The sequence below is a fragment of the Culex pipiens genome, chromosome 1 (genome assembly GCF_016801865.2).
Source record: "Culex pipiens pallens isolate TS chromosome 1, TS_CPP_V2, whole genome shotgun sequence".
Taxonomy (NCBI): domain Eukaryota; kingdom Metazoa; phylum Arthropoda; class Insecta; order Diptera; family Culicidae; genus Culex; species Culex pipiens.
In genome coordinates, this window is record NC_068937.1 from 5,107,372 (window position 1) to 5,126,103 (window position 18,732).

The 18,732-nt window shown below is 26.6% G+C and overlaps 1 protein-coding gene and 1 long non-coding RNA gene across 4 annotated transcripts in view; one reads left to right on the top strand and one right to left on the bottom strand.

Moving 5' to 3' along the window:
* Nucleotides 1-18,732, top strand: part of LOC120424018 (uncharacterized) — a 32,129-nt gene that overhangs the window by 657 nt on the left and 12,740 nt on the right. The gene's annotated exons all lie outside the window — the stretch shown is intronic.
* Nucleotides 853-8,667, bottom strand: LOC120424017 (uncharacterized). 3 transcript variants are annotated; one of them, XM_039588032.2, is made up of 2 exons: nucleotides 7,788-8,667; nucleotides 853-1,140 (listed from the first exon to the last, which is right to left on the bottom strand). In XM_039588032.2, exons 1-2 carry the CDS (start codon nucleotides 8,613-8,615, stop codon nucleotides 985-987), a joined length of 984 nt encoding a protein of 327 aa, XP_039443966.1. In that variant the 5' UTR covers nucleotides 8,616-8,667; the 3' UTR covers nucleotides 853-984. The 3 variants fall into 3 exon arrangements, with proteins under 3 accessions (XP_039443966.1, XP_039443965.1, XP_052562730.1); XM_039588031.2 differs by having other exon boundaries at nucleotides 7,746-8,667; XM_052706770.1 differs by having other exon boundaries at nucleotides 7,742-8,667.

The following is an 18,732-nucleotide window of genomic DNA, read 5'->3' on the forward strand; positions in this document are numbered from 1 at the left end:
CGCAAGATAAGGGTTCGTTTCCAATGTCAACGTAAATATTTTCGTTTTTTTAGAAGAAGAAAATTTCTAAAGGCGGTATAAGACTATGACAAACAAACAACTCGCACTTTTGACAGTTTGCCTACTTTTTTTGTTCGTAGTCTAATACCTCCTTAAGATAAGTCATTTTTTCAATTTTCTTGTGCCAAACTGGCGCCACCAATCTTCCCTCAACAAGTCTTAGACCTTGAATTTTCACGTGCTTCCGGTGTGACCTTCAAACAGCACAACTCACACACACCCAAACAAAAACACCGAAGAAGTCGGCCCAAACTAATTTGCATACATGAACTGCACCGTTTATCTCTCGGTACGTGTGTGTGTTGGCCAAGTCGCGTTTTGCATGCTAATACGTACGCGTTCAACCAACAGGCTACACGCCAAATTGCCGCTGCGTGACGCCTTTTCCGGTTGCTGGCTCCAAACAGACTTTATTAAAAGCGCTTTAGCGTGCACACTATTTAGCCCCGACTTTCGATGACTTTGAAAGGAACGAGGGAAGGTCCTTAAAAGTTTTTACGAGCGGTTTTCATGCAACATAACCTTCGAGCTGTTGCGCGGTTGAGGCCATTGTGAAATGTTTCATTTGACAGCTACTGGGTACAACACCTACCTACCTGTTGAAATATTTGGAGAACTGTCAAATGAAACATTTCAAGCGAAATTCAAGCCAAATTGTGCTGAGGGTTGCGCTGATGGTCGCACCCTCAATTACAAAGCAGGTGACAATGACAACAATGGTGTACGTGCAGCGATGTCATAAATCGATAATGAAACTTGTTTCGCACGAAGGAGGTGATCAAAACACTTTAATTTTGCAATAAAATGTCTATTTTATTTGGTGATATGCTTAGCAGCAGGTACATATTTCGATAATTATTTTATAAAAAAAAAATTCAATTTAAATCTAACAATCACTTACAAGTTAACACTTAGAAAATGGCATCAAATGTAGGACCGAATGGCGTGTCGACGATGGTCTACGGTGGATTTGTCGGCGGCGGTCGGAGCCATCGTCGCCGGTCGACTGTTGACCGTGAATCGTACCAAATTGTCCGCCGTGAGGTACTGCTCGCTGGGCAGGCTGATTTTGTCCAAGTTCTGAAAAAGAAAGAATAATTTCAGTATCAAATTTGATTATTATAATGTTTTTTGGCAATATTTCATCAGTTAATTTTGACAACACATTTTTTAAATTGTTAATGCGATGACCAACTGCCAACTTTGCCAAAATCAAATCGTTCAGTCAAATATTTGACGTTTTTCGAATTAGTGTTGTCAAAATTGCCCGGTGAAATATTTCACCCAGCTTAAAATTGCGGGTTGAAACATTTCAGTACACCTGTCAAAATTATTAGTTTAACAGTACACCACTGTTATCAAACAAATCAATCGTTGAAATATTTCAAAAAGTTCTACACAATCTTCTTTTTTTTTATTTTTCGTTCGAATCAAATAATTAAATGCAAAATTGCTAGGAATCCAACCACCATAAATCCATTAACGACCCCACAAATAACATGCAATTTGCATCGCATATATACTTCCAAGTCACCGTGCAATATTTCGCTGGAACTGGAACTTTATGATGTCAGCTCGTGTTCCAAGTTGCAAATTGATTCTCAGACGCAAACTCATACAGCCTCAACGTTGTTTGCGCGAGAGTGACTTTTAACCTGGGCCTTAATTAATTTAGCACACGCCGCATTCCGCCGGGAATTGAAGCGGAACAATGAAACTAACACATTTGCAACAAAATGTTCTTATTCTTGTTGCGATTTGGTGATTTTGAAGCTGTATTGGTTGTCGCAACGGCTGATAACGAATTCCACACAGGTTGATTGATTATTTCGATCAGCGATAGACCAAGTCCCAACAAAGTTCAACTCTCACTTATACTAGTGCAAATTGAAACAAGTAACGGAATTGATAGTAGCAAATTGATAACCCTTGAGTGCACTTTTTCAAAAAAAAAAAAAACAGTGCACTTTTCTTTATAAAAAAAAACAATCAATAGCCTTCGTTAGCGTTCCCATATCTATAATGTTTTCATCAACAAAAATAAGATAAATTACGATTGCTCATCTTCAACGTTTGGTTGTTGATCAATTAAATGATTCATCAGTAAACGTTTACAAAATTTACAATTTTACAAAATTTACAATTTTACAAAATTTACAATTTTACAAAATTTACAATTTTACAAAATTTACAATTTTACAAAATTTACAATTTTACAAAATTTACAATTTTACAAAATTTACAATTTTATAAAAAAAAATCAATTTTACAAAATTTACAATTTTATAAAAAAAAATCAATTTTTCAAAATTTACAATTTTTCAAAATAAACAATTTAAAAAAGATTACAATTTTTCAAAATTTACAATTTTACAAAATTTACAATTTTACAAAATTTACAATTTTACAAAATTTACAATTTTACAAAATTTACAATTTTACAAAATTTACAATTTTACAAAATTAACAATTTTACAAAATTTACAATTTTACAAAATTTATAATTTTACAAAATTTACAATTTTACAAAATTTACAATTTTACAAAATTTACAATTTTACAAAATTTACAATTTTAAAAAATTTACAATTTTACAAAATTTACAATTTTACAAAATTTACAATTTTACAAAAAAAAACAATTTTTCAAAATTTACAATTTTTCAAAATAAACAATTTAAAAAAGATTACAATTTTACAAAATTTACAATATTACAAAATTTACAATTTTACAAAATTTACAATTTTACAAAATTTACAATTTTACAAAATTTACAATTTTACAAAATTTACAATTTTACAAAATTTACAATTTTAAAAAAATTACAATTTTTCAAAATTTACAATTTTACACAATTTTAAAAAAATTTCAATTTTACAAAATTTTCAATTTTACAAAATTTTCAATTTTACAAAATTTTCAATTTTACAAAATTTTCAATTTTACAAAATTTATAATTTTACAAAATTTACAATTTTACGAAATTTACAATTTTACAAAATTTACAATTTTACAAAATTTAAAATTTTACAAAATTTAAAATTTTACAAAATTTACAATTTATCAAAATTTACAATTTTACAAAATTAAAATTTTACAAAATTCTTATTACAAATTCACATAAAATTTTACAAAATTTACATTACAAAATCACTTAAAATTTTACAAAATTTTAATAATCCACAAAATTTTCCAAACTTATCAAATTTATAAAATTTATAAAATTTATAAAATTTATAAAATTTATAAAATTTATAAAATTTATAAAATTTATAAAATTTATAAAACTCATAAAATTCATAAAATTTTAGAATTTTAGAAAATTTAGAAAATTTAGAAAATTTAGAAAATTTAGAAAATTTAGAAAATTTAGAAAATTTAGAAAATTTAGAAAATTTAGAAAATTTAGAAAATTTATCAAATTTATCAAATTTATCAAATTTATCAAATTTATCAAATTTATCAAATTTATCAAATTTATCAAATTTATCAAATTTATCAAATTTATCAAATTTATCAAATTTATCAAATTTATCAAATTTATCAAATTTATCAAATTTATCAAATTTATCAAATTTATCAAATTTATCAAATTTATCAAATTTATCAAATTTATCAAATTTATCAAATTTATCAAATTTATCAAATTTATCAAATTTATCAAATTTATCAAATTTATCAAATTTATCAAATTTATCATTTATTTATTTTTTATTTATTTATTTATTTTGTTGTGAACAATAATATCAGGAATTGAAGCATGATTTCAGGTCCCAATTGAAAACAATTTGATTATTTTGAAATTTTTTAAATTTTCCATTTTGTTAAACTTAATTTGTTTTTTGATTTGGTAAATTTTGTAATTTTTTTAAACTTTTGTTTATTTTGCAAATTGTCTATTTTTAATAATTTTGTATGCTTTTTATTTTTAAATATTATAAATTTTGCCAATTTGATCGATTTGGTCAATTTCGAAATTTTTTACTAATATGATATTTTTTTCAAGTTTGACAATTTTGACAATATTGACAATTTTGTGAACTCTTTCTGTTTAAATCTTTCTTATTTTTTTTGTATTTTTTTTATTTTTTAATTTATAGTAAATTTGATAAATTTTCTAAATTTTCTAAATTTTCTAAATTTTCTAAATTTTCTAAATTTTCTAAATTTTCTAAATTTTCTAAATTTTCTAAATTTTCTAAATTTTCTAAATTTTCTAAATTTTCTAAATTTTCTCAATTTTCTAAATTTTCTAAATTTTCTAAATTTTCTAAATTTTCTAAATTTTCTAAATTTTCTAAATTTTCTAAATTTTCTAAATTTTCTAAATTTTCTAAATTTTCTAAATTTTCTAAATTTTCTAAATTTTCTAAATTTTCTAAATTTTCTAAATTTTCTAAATTTTCTAAATTTTCTAAATTTTCTAAATTTTCTAAATTTTCTAAATTTTCTAAATTTTCTAAATTTTCTAAATTTTCTAAATTTTCTAAATTTTCTAAATTTTCTAAATTTTCTAAATTTTCTAAATTTTCTAAATTTTCTAAATTTTCTAAATTTTCTAAATTTTCTAAATTTTCTAAATTTTCTAAATTTTTAAATTTTCTAAATTTTCTAAATTTTCTAAATTTTCTAAATTTTCTAAATTTTCTAAATTTTCTAAATTTTCTAAATTTTCTAAATTTTCTAAATTTTCTAAATTTTCTAAATTTTCTAAATTTTCTAAATTTTCTAAATTTTCTAAATTTTCTAAATTTTCTAAATTTTCTAAATTTTCTAAATTTTCTAAATTTTCTAAATTTTCTAAATTTTCTAAATTTTCTAAATTTTCTAAATTTTCTAAATTTTCTAAATTTTCTAAATTTTCTAAATTTTCTAAATTTTCTAAAGTTTCTAAATTTTCTAAATTTTCTAAAGTTTCTAAATTTTCTAAATTTTCTAAATTTTCTAAATTTTCTAAATTTTCTAAATTTTCTAAATTTTCTAAATTTTCTAAATTTTCTAAACTTTCTAAATTTTCTTAATTTTCTAATTTTTTTTTCTTCTTCACAACACCCAAAAGCGCAAATTCTTGTCAACCCAGCCAAAATAAATAAAAAATAAAAAAAAAAAAAAATAAAAAAAATGATCAGAAATAGTTTTTAATCGTGTTTGTTGCCGTTGTACGTAAAAATTGACAAAGGGCTTAAGGACAATATTATCTAAATTGTCTAAATTTTCAACAATTTTAAATTATCTAGAATTGTCAAAATTTATCAATATTTTCCAATAATTACAAAATTTGCCTAATTCACCAAGTAAATATAAAATTGAAAAAATACAACATTTAATATAACTTATAAATTAAAATATTATTTTTTTTTAGGAATTTCTTGGTGAAGTTTAACAAATATGTAAAATTTAAAAAGTTTACTAAATTATCAAAATTGACTAAATTGTCAAAATTTACAAAATCTAAATTCAAAATTGATTTTTTAAACTTCTCATTTTTTACAAAAAAAAAAATCGTTTGACACCTCTTCACCAAATTGAGAAAATTGACAAAATTGACCAAATTGAACAAATTTACCAAATTTACAACATTTTAAAATATACAAAGTTTACACAATTCAAAAAAAATTGCGATATTTACAAAAGTTAAAAAAGAAATACAGAATTTACAAATTAAAAAATGATTGTTGAGTTTTACAAAAATGTTCAATTAAAAAACTTAAAAAATAAAATAAAAAGTGATCAGAAATGGTTTGCAATCGTGTTTTATGCCGCTGTTCTTAAAAATTTACATAGGACAATATTGTTAAAAAATTTCAAAATCATTACATTTTTTTCAAATTGTCAAAATTGTCAATATTTTCCAAAATTTACAAAGATTTACCAAAATTGCCTAATTTAGGGGAACTATACCCTTTCTCAGCCTACTTCTATTATCGGCCTATCAGCACTTTGATCATCAATTACAGCTTTTATAAAGTGTTTTTGACTGTTCCAAAGTAATAAATAGCTCAAATAAAAGTGAGCAAACAACTCTCCATTGATGATACATCTGAAAATGTTGATTAAATAGCGGAAAACGGCAAAAGTGATGAGAATTGGTCGAACGGCTTAGTGTGATTAAAATGAGTATATTTCCCCTACCAAATTTACAAAATAAAAAAAATACAAAATTTAAAATAATTACAAAACTAATAGGACAATATTGTAATTTTTTTCAAAAGCATTACATTTTTTTAAATTGTCAAAATTTTCAAAAGTTTTCAATATTTTCCAAAGTTTACAAAAATTTACCAAAATTGCCTAATTTACCAAATTTACAAATTAAAAAAAAAAAAAAAGATTTAAAATAACTACAGATAATAAAAATTTAAATATTTAGTAATTTTTTTTTGTAATTTAGGCCGTTGCAAATGTTTTTTGAGGTTTTATGTTTTATGTTTTACTCTGATTGGGATGGAGGGGGGAGGGAAGTGGGGCAAAAAAAATAAAAAAATATAAAAATTGAAATAACAAGCCATGGTCTTAACATTTGAACGAAAAAAAGTGTTTTAAAGTGCATTTTACACCTGCCCAGTCGTTTTGCAATCATTAGTTTTCAAAATATCCAAGTACAGTCATCCCTCATATTCGGAACAGTTTACAGATCGGCCAATGTTCAAAAAATCATAGCAAATCGATAATTGAACTTAATGATTCGCTTTTACCTTCATTTGAAAGCTTTTCTTGCGATCTTTCGAATGCTGTATCGGAAAACTACAAATTTTAACTTTTATATCAAGTTTTTGAAGAAAAACTTTGACCCTTGAAATCCACAAATTCGGAACACTTTTTTCTTACGGATGTAAACAAACTTTGGATCTCTCCATGAGTACATAATTTTTACAAAATAATGACTTCACACACTGGAACCAATGAAACTCAAGCTAAGTGATGCTTTATCCATGGTCTGATAACTTTTTTTGTGAAAATATCAATAACATCCCACAATCATGGAACAGGCAATTTGAGGGCAGTGTTTTGCTACTCAGGATAAAATAGTCTTGAAATGAAGTTTTTTGTTCAAAAAGTACTACTTTTACTAGTGAAACAGCAAGAGAATGTCCAAATAAAGGCCCTAAAAATAGTAGGGTCGAGAGAAAAGTTGCAATTGGCATGCTATTGACAAATTATTACAAAAGTGTTCCGAATTTGTGGGTGTTCCGAATATGTGGGATGACTGTATTGAAGAATTTTTTTTTTTGCCGAAAAAAAAAACTTTTTGCGGTGCTGTACATTGGAATTCCACAAAAATTGAAAATATTTTTGATCGATCCCAGACATGCTAAATATGATTTTAAACGCAGGAAAATGCATTGCTAATTGTTTTCAGTTGGTAAAACCTCTATTTCCTTTAAAATTTTGAAGTGTTTGAAAAAAAAAAAAATTTTTTTGTCCCCCGTTTTTCGAACCGATTTTGAAGGGGGGGCGACATAAACTTTAAAAAATATTTGCAACGGCCTTACACAATTTAAAAAATTTAAAAAGTTTATCAAAAATTTTTAATTTAAAAAGTTTACAAAATTATCAAAATCGTCCATTCAATTTCAATTAAAATTATATTTTTTTTTTACTTCTCATTTTTAACAAACAAAAAATCGTTTGCTATTTAAGGGTTAATCAACGACTCCACCAAAATAAAAAAATGACTCACGCACTTTCGCACGCGCGCTCGCAAATTCCACCAGCCGCTGACTCACCTCCAACCGACTGCAAGGCACCACCTTGCCATCCTCCAGCTGCCGCTCCGTTCTCTCCTCCAACGCCCCAAACCTCCCACCGAACCTGCCCTCCTCCCTCAACAGCACCGCATCCGCGACGGAATCGCCCAACGTGACCGTATTGCGACTTCCAATCTCGCCGAAATACTCGGCCAAATTCTCCATCGCCCGCGTCGGGTAGAGCCGCCTGGGGGCCGGCTTCGGAACTACCACCAGGCTGGTCGACACTTCCGCCGAAATTTGCTCCAGTTTGGCCGCCGTGCTGGGCTTTGCCGAGAGTTGGATCGGCTCGTAGATGCTTTCCACGTCCAGGTACCAGGTCGTGTTGCCGCTGCTGGTCGCGTTCAGTTCCGGCTCCGAGACGTTGAGGGTTGTGCTCTTTTGATTGTTGCCACCGAAGGGCCACCTTCTTGGCGTGACCTTGTCAACCTGCGCGTACTCGACGACCTTCGGCTCGGGTTTCACCTTGCCGTTCTTCCGACCCCCTCCACCCTCAACCAACTCATTGTACCGCTCGACGACGTGATTCTGGTACGTTCCGGCGTCCCCCTCCTGGCACTGGCAGTGGCCACTCCCGAACGCGTCAACCCGGCCCCGCAGCACCCGGTTCTCCGCCCTCAACTCACGGGTCTTCTCGCTCAGCTCCCGCAGCTGCCAGCACAGCTCGTCGATGATCTGGCCCTGCTGGTTGACGATCGCCGCCTGCTGATTGATTTTGGCGCACTGCTCGTCCAACTTAGCGTTCAACTTGTCCTTCAACTCGACCACGTAAAACAGCAGCTCCTCAAACTCGTCCCGGCAGGCCATCGTGACTTTGGGACAACGCTTCCGGGTGTCAGGCGTTAGAAGCGGACGTTAGAAGACGTTAGCGCGACGACGACGACGACGACGTGGTGACCGAACTCGGCGATGAGCTAAGTGTGACTGGTTTAAGCTTGCGGGAGGTGGACCGGCGCGCGTCATTCTGCTGGAACTGGCATTGACGGACGAACTGATGGAGAACTGCCGTTTTACGGCGATATGATGTATACGCCATTGAGGTGATTTTGCTGTAGACACGATTTTCTGTTTTTGTTCATTTTTTCAATTTAAAATGACTAATTTGAGGTCTGCTCTGTAGAAACTGTTAAAAAGTACAATAAAAATGTGGCCCCTACAAAATTTCTTGTTTTTTCCTATTCTCTACGATTTTAAACCACAAACATCATTTGGCCGAAAAAATAGCAATAAAAAATCACTACTTTTCCTGCCCAATGATGTATGTATACATTGCTCGATCAAAGCTGGCTTTATTTTTTGTGCCAGCTATTTTGATAGCTGAGCGGATCCCGTAATGCATTGTCCACGTGGATACTTTAAGGGGGGGAGAGGGTATTAGGGAGCGTTCTTTTATTACGTAACGCACTTGGGGGGGAGGGGGGTCGGAGGCCGTGTTACGCTCCATACAAAATTTTTAAAATTTGTACAGAAATTTTGTTACGAGGGGAGGGGGGTCTAAAAATCCGATTTTTTGCGTTACGTAATGAAAGAACGCTCCCTTAGCGATTGTCTATGCTCCATAAACACATTTTTCGCATGAACAATTGTCCGCTAGGAAGGTGGGTGGGTCTATAATTTTCAAAAAAGTGTCTACGTGGATGTGGATAAGGTGTCATCCATTAAGTACGCCACATTAAAATCAGCCAAAATTTACTCCACCCCCCTTTGTCACGATTTCTCTATGCTTTTAATACGCAACGTAACGCTTGCTCAAAACTCCCCTTTTGCCTCAGAACGTGACGTACTTTATGGATGATGCCTAATGGACGTCCCCTTAAGAATTAAATCGAAATAATTTAATAAAATATTGCCCAATCTTGATTTGGTCCCAAAACCTCAAATCAACATTCAAACAGTATTTAATTTGACTTCTATCAATTCTCAATGCATACATACATCACGATGAGTAAAATTGGCGTATACATCATAGTTTGTTTGCTTAATAAAATGGGCCCCAGAGCAGTTTTTTGAAAAATTCTTTCGTCAGGAGGTAGCTTTTAAGATTCTTTATCAGACTGTACAATAAAATTGAAAATGTCCAAAATGGCGTATACATCATATCGCCGTAAAACGGCAGAGAAGTCGTGCTTGTGATTGGTGCTTAAGGTTCGATGGAATTCACGGTGAATGGTTGCTGCTGAGCAATTAATTGTTTTGCTATGAAATTTAAACTGATTGCAGTCGAAATTGTCAAAATTGTCAAAATTGTCAAAATTGTCAAAATTGTCAAAATTGTCAAAATTGTCAAAATTGTCAAAATTGTCAAAATTGTCAAAATTGTCAAAATTGTCAAAATTGTCAAAATTGTCAAAATTGTCAAAATTGTCAAAATTGTCAAAATTGTCAAAATTGTCAAAATTGTCAAAATTGTCAAAATTGTCAAAATTGTCAAAATTGTCAAAATTGTCAAAATTGTCAAAATTGTCAAAATTGTCAAAATTGTCAAAATTGTCAAAATTGTCAAAATTGTCAAAATTGTCAAAATTGTCAAAATTGTCAAAATTGTCAAAATTGACAAAATTGTCAAAATGTCAAAATTGTCAAAATTGTCAAAATTGTCAAAATTGTCAAAATTGTCAAAATTGTCAAAATTGTCAAAATTGTCAAAATTGTCAAAATTGTCAAAATTGTCAAAATTGTCAAAATTGTCAAAATTGTCAAAATTGTCAAAATTGTCAAAAATTGACAAAATTGTCAAAATTGTCAAAATTGTCAAAATTGTCAAAATTGTCAAAATTGTCAAAATTGTCAAAATTGTCAAAATTGTCAAAATTGTCAAAATTGTCAAAATTGACAAAATTGTCAAAATTGTCAAAATTGTCAAAATTGTCAAAATTGTCAAAATTGTCAAAATTGTCAAAATTGTCAAAATTGTCAAAATTGTCAAAATTGTCAAAATTGTCAAAATTGTCAAAATTGTCAAAATTGTCAAAATTGTCAAAATTGTCAAAATTGTCAAAATTGTCAAAATTGTCAAAATTGTCAAAATTGTCAAAATTGTCAAAATTGTCAAAATTGTCAAAATTGTCAAAATTGTCAAAATTGTCAAAATTGTCAAAATTGTCAAAAATTGTCAAAATTGTCAAAATTGTCAAAATTGTCAAAATTGTCAAAATTGACAAAATTGTCAAAATTGTCAAAATTGTCAAAATTGTCAAAATTGTCAAAATTGTCAAAATTGTCAAAATTGTCAAAATTGTCAAAATTGTCAAAATTGTCAAAATTGTCAAAATTGTCAAAATTGTCAAAATTGTCAAAATTGTCAAAATTGTCAAAATTGTCAAAATTGTCAAAATTGTCAAAATTGTCAAAATTGTCAAAATTGTCAAAATTGTCAAAATTGTCAAAATTGTCAAAATTGTCAAAATTGTCAAAATTGTCAAAATTGTCAAAATTGTCAAAATTGTCAAAATTGTCAAAATTGTCAAAATTGTCAAAATTGTCAAAATTGTCAAAATTGTCAAAATTGTCAAAATTGTCAAAATTGTCAAAATTGTCAAAATTGTCAAAATTGTCAAAATTGTCAAAATTGACAAAATTGTCAAAATTGTCAAAATGTCAAAATTGTCAAAATTGTCAAAATTGTCAAAATTGTCAAAATTGTCAAAATTGTCAAAATTGTCAAAATTGTCAAAATTGTCAAAATTGTCAAAATTGTCAAAATTGTCAAAATTGTCAAAATTGTCAAAATTGTCAAAATTGTCAAAATTGTCAAAATTGTCAAAATTGTCAAAATTGTCAAAATTGTCAAAATTGTCAAAATTGTCAAAATTGTCAAAATTGTCAAAATTGTCAAAATTGTCAAAATTGTCAAAATTGTCAAAATTGTCAAAATTGTCAAAATTGTCAAAATTGTCAAAATTGTCAAAATTGTCAAAATTGTCAAAATTGTCAAAATTGTCAAAATTGTCAAAATTGTCAAAATTGTCAAAATTGTCAAAATTGTCAAAATTGTCAAAATTGTCAAAATTGTCAAAATTGTCAAAATTGTCAAAATTGTCAAAATTGTCAAAATTGTCAAAATTGTCAAAATTGTCAAAATTGTCAAAATTGTCAAAATTGTCAAAATTGTCAAAATTGTCAAAATTGTCAAAATTGTCAAAATTGTCAAAATTGTCAAAATTGTCAAAATTGTCAAAATTGTCAAAATTGTCAAAATTGTCAAAATTGTCAAAATTGTCAAAATTGTCAAAATTGTCAAAATTGTCAAAATTGTCAAAATTGTCAAAATTGTCAAAATTGTCAAAATTGTCAAAATTGTCAAAATTGTCAAAATTGTCAAAATTGTCAAAATTGTCAAAATTGTCAAAATTGTCAAAATTGTCAAAATTGTCAAAATTGTCAAAATTCAAAATTGTCAAAATTGTCAAAATTGTCAAAATTGTCAAAATTGTCAAAATTGTCAAAATTGTCAAAATTGTCAAAATTGTCAAAATTGTCAAAATTGTCAAAATTGTCAAAATTGTCAAAATTGTCAAAATTGTCAAAATTGTCAAAATTGTCAAAATTGTCAAAATTGTCAAAATTGTCAAAATTGTCAAAATTGTCAAAATTGTCAAATTGTCAAAATTGTCAAAATTGTCAAAATTGTCAAAATTGTCAAAATTGTCAAAATTGTCAAAATTGTCAAAATTGTCAAAATTGTCAAAATTGTCAAAATTGTCAAAATTGTCAAAATTGTCAAAATTGTCAAAATTGTCAAAATTGTCAAAATTGTCAAAATTGTCAAAATTGTCAAAATTGTCAAAATTGTCAAAATTGTCAAAATTGTCAAAATTGTCAAAATTGTCAAAATTGTCAAAATTGTCAAAATGTCAAAATTGTCAAAATTGTCAAAATTGTCAAAATTGTCAAAATTGTCAAAATTGTCAAAATTGTCAAAATTGTCAAAATTGTCAAAATTGTCAAAATTGTCAAAATTGTCAAAATTGTCAAAATTGTCCAAATTGTCAAAATTGTCAAAATTGTCAAAATTGTCAAAATTGTCAAAATTGTCAAAATTGTCAAAATTGTCAAAATTGTCAAAATTGTCAAAATTGTCAAAATTGTCAAAATTGTCAAAATTGTCAAAATTGTCAAAATTGTCAAAATTGTCAAAATTGTCAAAATTGTCAAAATTGTCAAAATTGTCAAAATTGTCAAAATTGTCAAAATTGTCAAAATTGTCAAAATTGTCAAAATTGTCAAAATTGTCAAAAATTGTCAAAATTGTCAAAATTGTCAAAATTGTCAAAATTGTCAAAATTGTCAAAATTGTCAAAATTGTCAAAATTGTCAAAATTGTCAAAATTGTCAAAATTGTCAAAATTGACAAAATTGTCAAAATTGTCAAAATTGTCAAAATTGTCAAAATTGTCAAAATTGTCAAAATTGTCAAAATTGTCAAAATTGTCAAAATTGTCAAAATTGTCAAAATTGTCAAAATTGTCAAAATTGTCAAAATTGTCAAAATTGTCAAAATTGTCAAAATTGTCAAAATTGTCAAAATTGTCAAAATTGTCAAAATTGTCAAAATTGTCAAAATTGTCAAAATTGTCAAAATTGTCAAAATTGTCAAAATTGTCAAAATTGTCAAAATTGTCAAAATTGTCAAAATTGTCAAAATTGTCAAAATTGTCAAAATTGTCAAAATTGTCAAAATTGTCAAAATTGTCAAAATTGTCAAAATTGTCAAAATTGTCAAAATTGTCAAAATTGTCAAAATTGTCAAAATTGTCAAAATTGTCAAAATTGTCAAAATTGTCAAAATTGTCAAAATTGTCAAAATTGTCAAAATTGTCAAAATTGTCAAAATTGTCAAAATTGTCAAAATTGTCAAAATTGTCAAAATTGTCAAAATTGTCAAAATTGTCAAAATTGTCAAAATTGTCAAAATTGTCAAAATTGTCAAAATTGTCAAAATTGTCAAAATTGTCAAAATTGTCAAAATTGTCAAAATTGTCAAAATTGTCAAAATTGTCAAAATTGTCAAAATTGTCAAAATTGTCAAAATTGACAAAATTGTCAAAATTGTCAAAATTGTCAAAATTGTCAAAATTGTCAAAATTGTCAAAATTGTCAAAATTGTCAAAATTGTCAAAATTGTCAAAATTGTCAAAATTGTCAAAATTGTCAAAATTGTCAAAATTGTCAAAATTGTCAAAATTGTCAAAATTGTCAAAATTGTCAAAATTGTCAAAATTGTCAAAATTGTCAAAATTGTCAAAATTGTCAAAATTGTCAAAATTGTCAAAATTGTCAAAATTGTCAAAATTGTCAAAATTGTCAAAATTGTCAAAATTGTCAAAATTGTCAAAATTGTCAAAATTGTCAAAATTGTCAAAATTGTCAAAATTGTCAAAATTGTCAAAATTGTCAAAATTGTCAAAATTGTCAAAATTGTCAAAATTGTCAAAATTGTCAAAATTGTCAAAATTGTCAAAATTGTCAAAATTGTCAAAATTGTCAAAATTGTCAAAATTGTCAAAATTGTCAAAATTGTCAAAATTGTCAAAATTGTCAAAATTGTCAAAATTGTCAAAATTGTCAAAATTGTCAAAATTGTCAAAATTGTCAAAATTGTCAAAATTGTCAAAATTGTCAAAATTGTCAAAATTGTCAAAATTGTCAAAATTGTCAAAATTGTCAAAATTGTCAAAATTGTCAAAATTGTCAAAATTGTCAAAATTGTCAAAATTGTCAAAATTGACAAAATTGTCAAAATTGACAAAATTGTCAAAATTGTCAAAATTGTCAAAATTGTCAAAATTGTCAAAATTGTCAAAATTGTCAAAATTGTCAAAATTGTCAAAATTGTCAAAATTGTCAAAATTGTCAAAATTGACAAAATTGTCAAAATTGTCAAAATTGTCAAAATTGTCAAAATTGTCAAAATTGTCAAAATTGACAAAATTGTCAAAATTGTCAAAATTGTCAAAATTGTCAAAATTGTCAAAATTGACAAAATTGTCAAAATTGTCAAAATTGTCAAAATTGTCAAAATTGTCAAAATTGACAAAATTGTCAAAATTGTCAAAATTGTCAAAATTGTCAAAATTGTCAAAATTGTCAAAATTGTCAAAATTGTCAAAATTGTCAAAATTGTCAAAATTGTCAAAATTGTCAAAATTGTCAAAATTGACAAAATTGTCAAAATTGTCAAAATTGTCAAAATTGTCAAAATTGTCAAAATTGTCAAAATTGTCAAAATTGACAAAATTGTCAAAATTGTCAAAATTGTCAAAATTGACAAAATTGTCAAAATTGTCAAAATTGTCAAAATTGTCAAAATTGTCAAAATTGTCAAAATTGTCAAATTGTCAAAATTGTCAAAATTGTCAAAATTGTCAAAATTGTCAAAATTGTCAAAATTGTCAAAATTGTCAAAATTGTCAAAATTGTCAAAATTGTCAAAATTGTCAAAATTGTCAAAATTGTCAAAATTGTCAAAATTGTCAAAATTGTCAAAATTGTCAAAATTGTCAAAATTGTCAAAATTGTCAAAATTGTCAAAATGTCAAAATTGTCAAAATTGTCAAAATTGTCAAAATTGTCAAAATTGACAAAATTGACAAAATTGTCAAAATTGTCAAAATTGACAAAATTGTCAAAATTGTCAAAATTGTCAAAATTGTCAAAATTGTCAAAATTGTCAAAAATTGACAAAGTGACAAAATTGACAAAATTGTCAAAATTGACAAAATTGACAAAATTGTCAAAATTGTCAAAATTGTCAAAATTGTCAAAATTGTCAAAATTGTCAAAATTGTCAAAATTGACAAAATTGTCAAAATTGTCAAATTTGTCAAAATTGTCAAAATTGTCAAAATTGTCAAAATTGTCAAAATTGACAAAATTGTCAAAATTGTCAAAATTGTCAAAATTGTCAAAATTGTCAAAATTGTCAAAATTGTCAAAATTGTCAAAATTGTCAAAATTGTCAAAATTGTCAAAATTGTCAAAATTGTCAAAATTGTCAAAATTGTCAAAATTGTCAAAATTGTCAAAATTGTCAAAATTGTCAAAATTGTCAAAATTGTCAAAATTGTCAAAATTGTCAAAATTGTCAAAATTGTCAAAATTGTCAAAATTGTCAAAATTGTCAAAATTGTCAAAATTGTCAAAATTGTCAAAATTGTCAAAATTGACAAAATTGTCAAAATTGACAAAACTGTCAAAATTGACAAAATTGTCAAATTTGTCAAATTTGTCAAAATTGTCAAAATTGTCAAAATTGTCAAAATTGTCAAAATTATCAAAATTATCAAAATTATCAAAATTGACAAAATTGTCAAAATTGTCAAAATTGTCAATATTGTCAAAAATTGACAAAATTGTCAAAATTGACAAAACTGTCAAAATTGTCAAAATTGTCGAAAATTGTCGAAAATTGTCAAAAATTGACAAAATTGTCAAAATTGTCAAAATTGTCAAAATTGACAAAATTGTCAAAATTGACAAAATTGTCAAAATTGTCAAAATTGTCAAAATTGTCAAAATTGTCAAAATTGTCAAAATTGTCAAAATTGTCAAAATTGTCAAAATTGTCAAAATTGTCAAAATTGTCAAAATTGACAAAATTATCAAAATTATCAAAATTATCAAAATTATCAAAATTATCAAAATTATCAAAATTATCAAAATTGACAAAATTGTCAAAATTGTCAATATTGTCAAAAATTGACAAAATTGTCAAAATTGACAAAACTGTCAAAATTGACAAAATTGACAAAATTGTCAAAATTGTCAAATTTGTCAAAATTGTCAAAATTGTCAAAATTGTCAAAATTGTCAAAATTGTCAAAATTGTCAAAATTGTCAAAATTGTCAAAATTGTCAAAATTGTCAAAATTGTCAAAATTGTCAAAATTGTCAAAATTGTCAAAATTGTCAAAATTGTCAAAATTGTCAAAATTGTCAAAATTGTCAAAATTGTCAAAATTGTCAAAATTGTCAAAATTGTCAAAAATGTCAAAATTGTCAAAATTGTCAAAACTGTCAAAATTGTCAAAATTGTCAAAATTGTCAAAATTGTTAAAATTGACAAAATTGACAAAATTATCAAAATTATCAAAATTATCAAAATTATCAAAATTGACAAAATTGTCAAAATTGTCAAAATTGTCAAAATTGTCAAAATTGTCAAAAATTGACAAAATTGTCAAAATTGACAAAACTGTCAAAATTGACAAAATTGACAAAATTGTCAAAATTGTCAAATTTGTCAAAATTGTCAAAATTGTCAAAATTGTCAAAATTGTCAAAATTGACAAAATTGTCAAAATTGTCAAATTTGTCAAAATTGTCAAAATTATCAAAATTATCAAAATTATCAAAATTGACAAAATTGTCAAAATTGTCAAAATTGTCAAAATTGTCAAAATTGTCAAAATTGTCAAAATTGTCAAAATTGTCAAAATTGTCAAAATTGTCAAAAATGTCAAAATTGTCAAAATTGTCAAAACTGTCAAAATTGTCAAAATTGTCAAAATTGTTAAAATTGACAAAATTGACAAAATTATCAAAATTATCAAAATTATCAAAATTATCAAAATTATCAAAATTGACAAAATTGTCAAAATTGTCAAAATTGTCAAAATTGTCAAAAATTGACAAAATTGTCAAAATTGACAAAACTGTCAAAATTGACAAAATTGTCAAAATTGTCAAATTTGTCAAAATTGTCAAAATTGTCAAAATTGTCAAAATTGTCAAAATTGTCAAAATTGTCAAAATTGTCAAAATTGTCAAAATTGTCAAAATTGTCAAAATTGTCAAAATTGTCAAAATTGTCAAAATTGTCAAAATTGACAAAATTGACAAAATTGACAAAATTGACAAAATTGACAAAATTGTCAAAATTGTCAAAATTGTCAAAATTGTCAAAATTGTCAAAATTGTCAAAGTTGTCAAAATTGTCAAAATTATCAAAATTGTCAAAATTGTCAAAATAGCCAAAATTGTCAAAATTGTCAAAATTGTCAAATTTGTCAAATTTGTCAAAATTGTCAAATTTGTCAAAATTGTCAAAATTGTCAAAATTGCAAAATTGACAAAATTGTCAAAATTGTCAAAATTGTGAAAATTGTCAAAATTTTCAAAATTGTCAAAATTGACAAAATTGTGTCAAAAATGACAAATTTGTCAAAATTGTCAAAATTGTGTCAAAATTGACAAAATTGTGTCAAAAATGTCAAAATTGTCAAAATTGTCAAAATTGACAAAATTGTCAAAATTGTCAAAATTGTCAAAATTGACAAAATTGACAAAATTATCAAATTTGTCAAAATTGTCAAAGTTGTCAAAATTGTCAAAATTGGCAAAATTGTCAAAATTGGCAAAATTGGCAAAATTGTCAAAATTGTCAAAATTGTCAAAATTGTCAAAATTGTCAAAATTGTCAAAATTGACAAAATTATCAAAATTGACAAAATTGTCAAAATTGTCAAAATTGTCAAAATTGTTAAAAATTACAAAATAAAAAAATCAATTTTGACAGTTCAAACAAATCACGGGTCACCGTGAAATCGCAACTAACGATCGCAACCGGTTTTTTTTTCTCCAATATTTTTCCCACCATTCATTGCAGTGGTGTGACACACTCAAAGATAGCACTAATGTGTGTGCGAGATCTGGAAAGACCAAACCTTGGCCGTTTCTTTGCACAACTTCTATCGATGTGTGTTATCTGGTTAGCAGTCGCGGCAGCACCAGCTGTGCTGTTCGGTCGTCATAATGAACACGTACCAATACGCAGCAGGGGACAAAGTTGTTGTTTATTTTGTCGCGGGTCGCTCTCGAACGTACATGCAGTTAGAGAAAAGGCATTTTGAAGATTAAAATACAAAAATACAAAAATACAAAAATACAAAAATACAAAAATACAAAAATACAAAAATACAAAAAT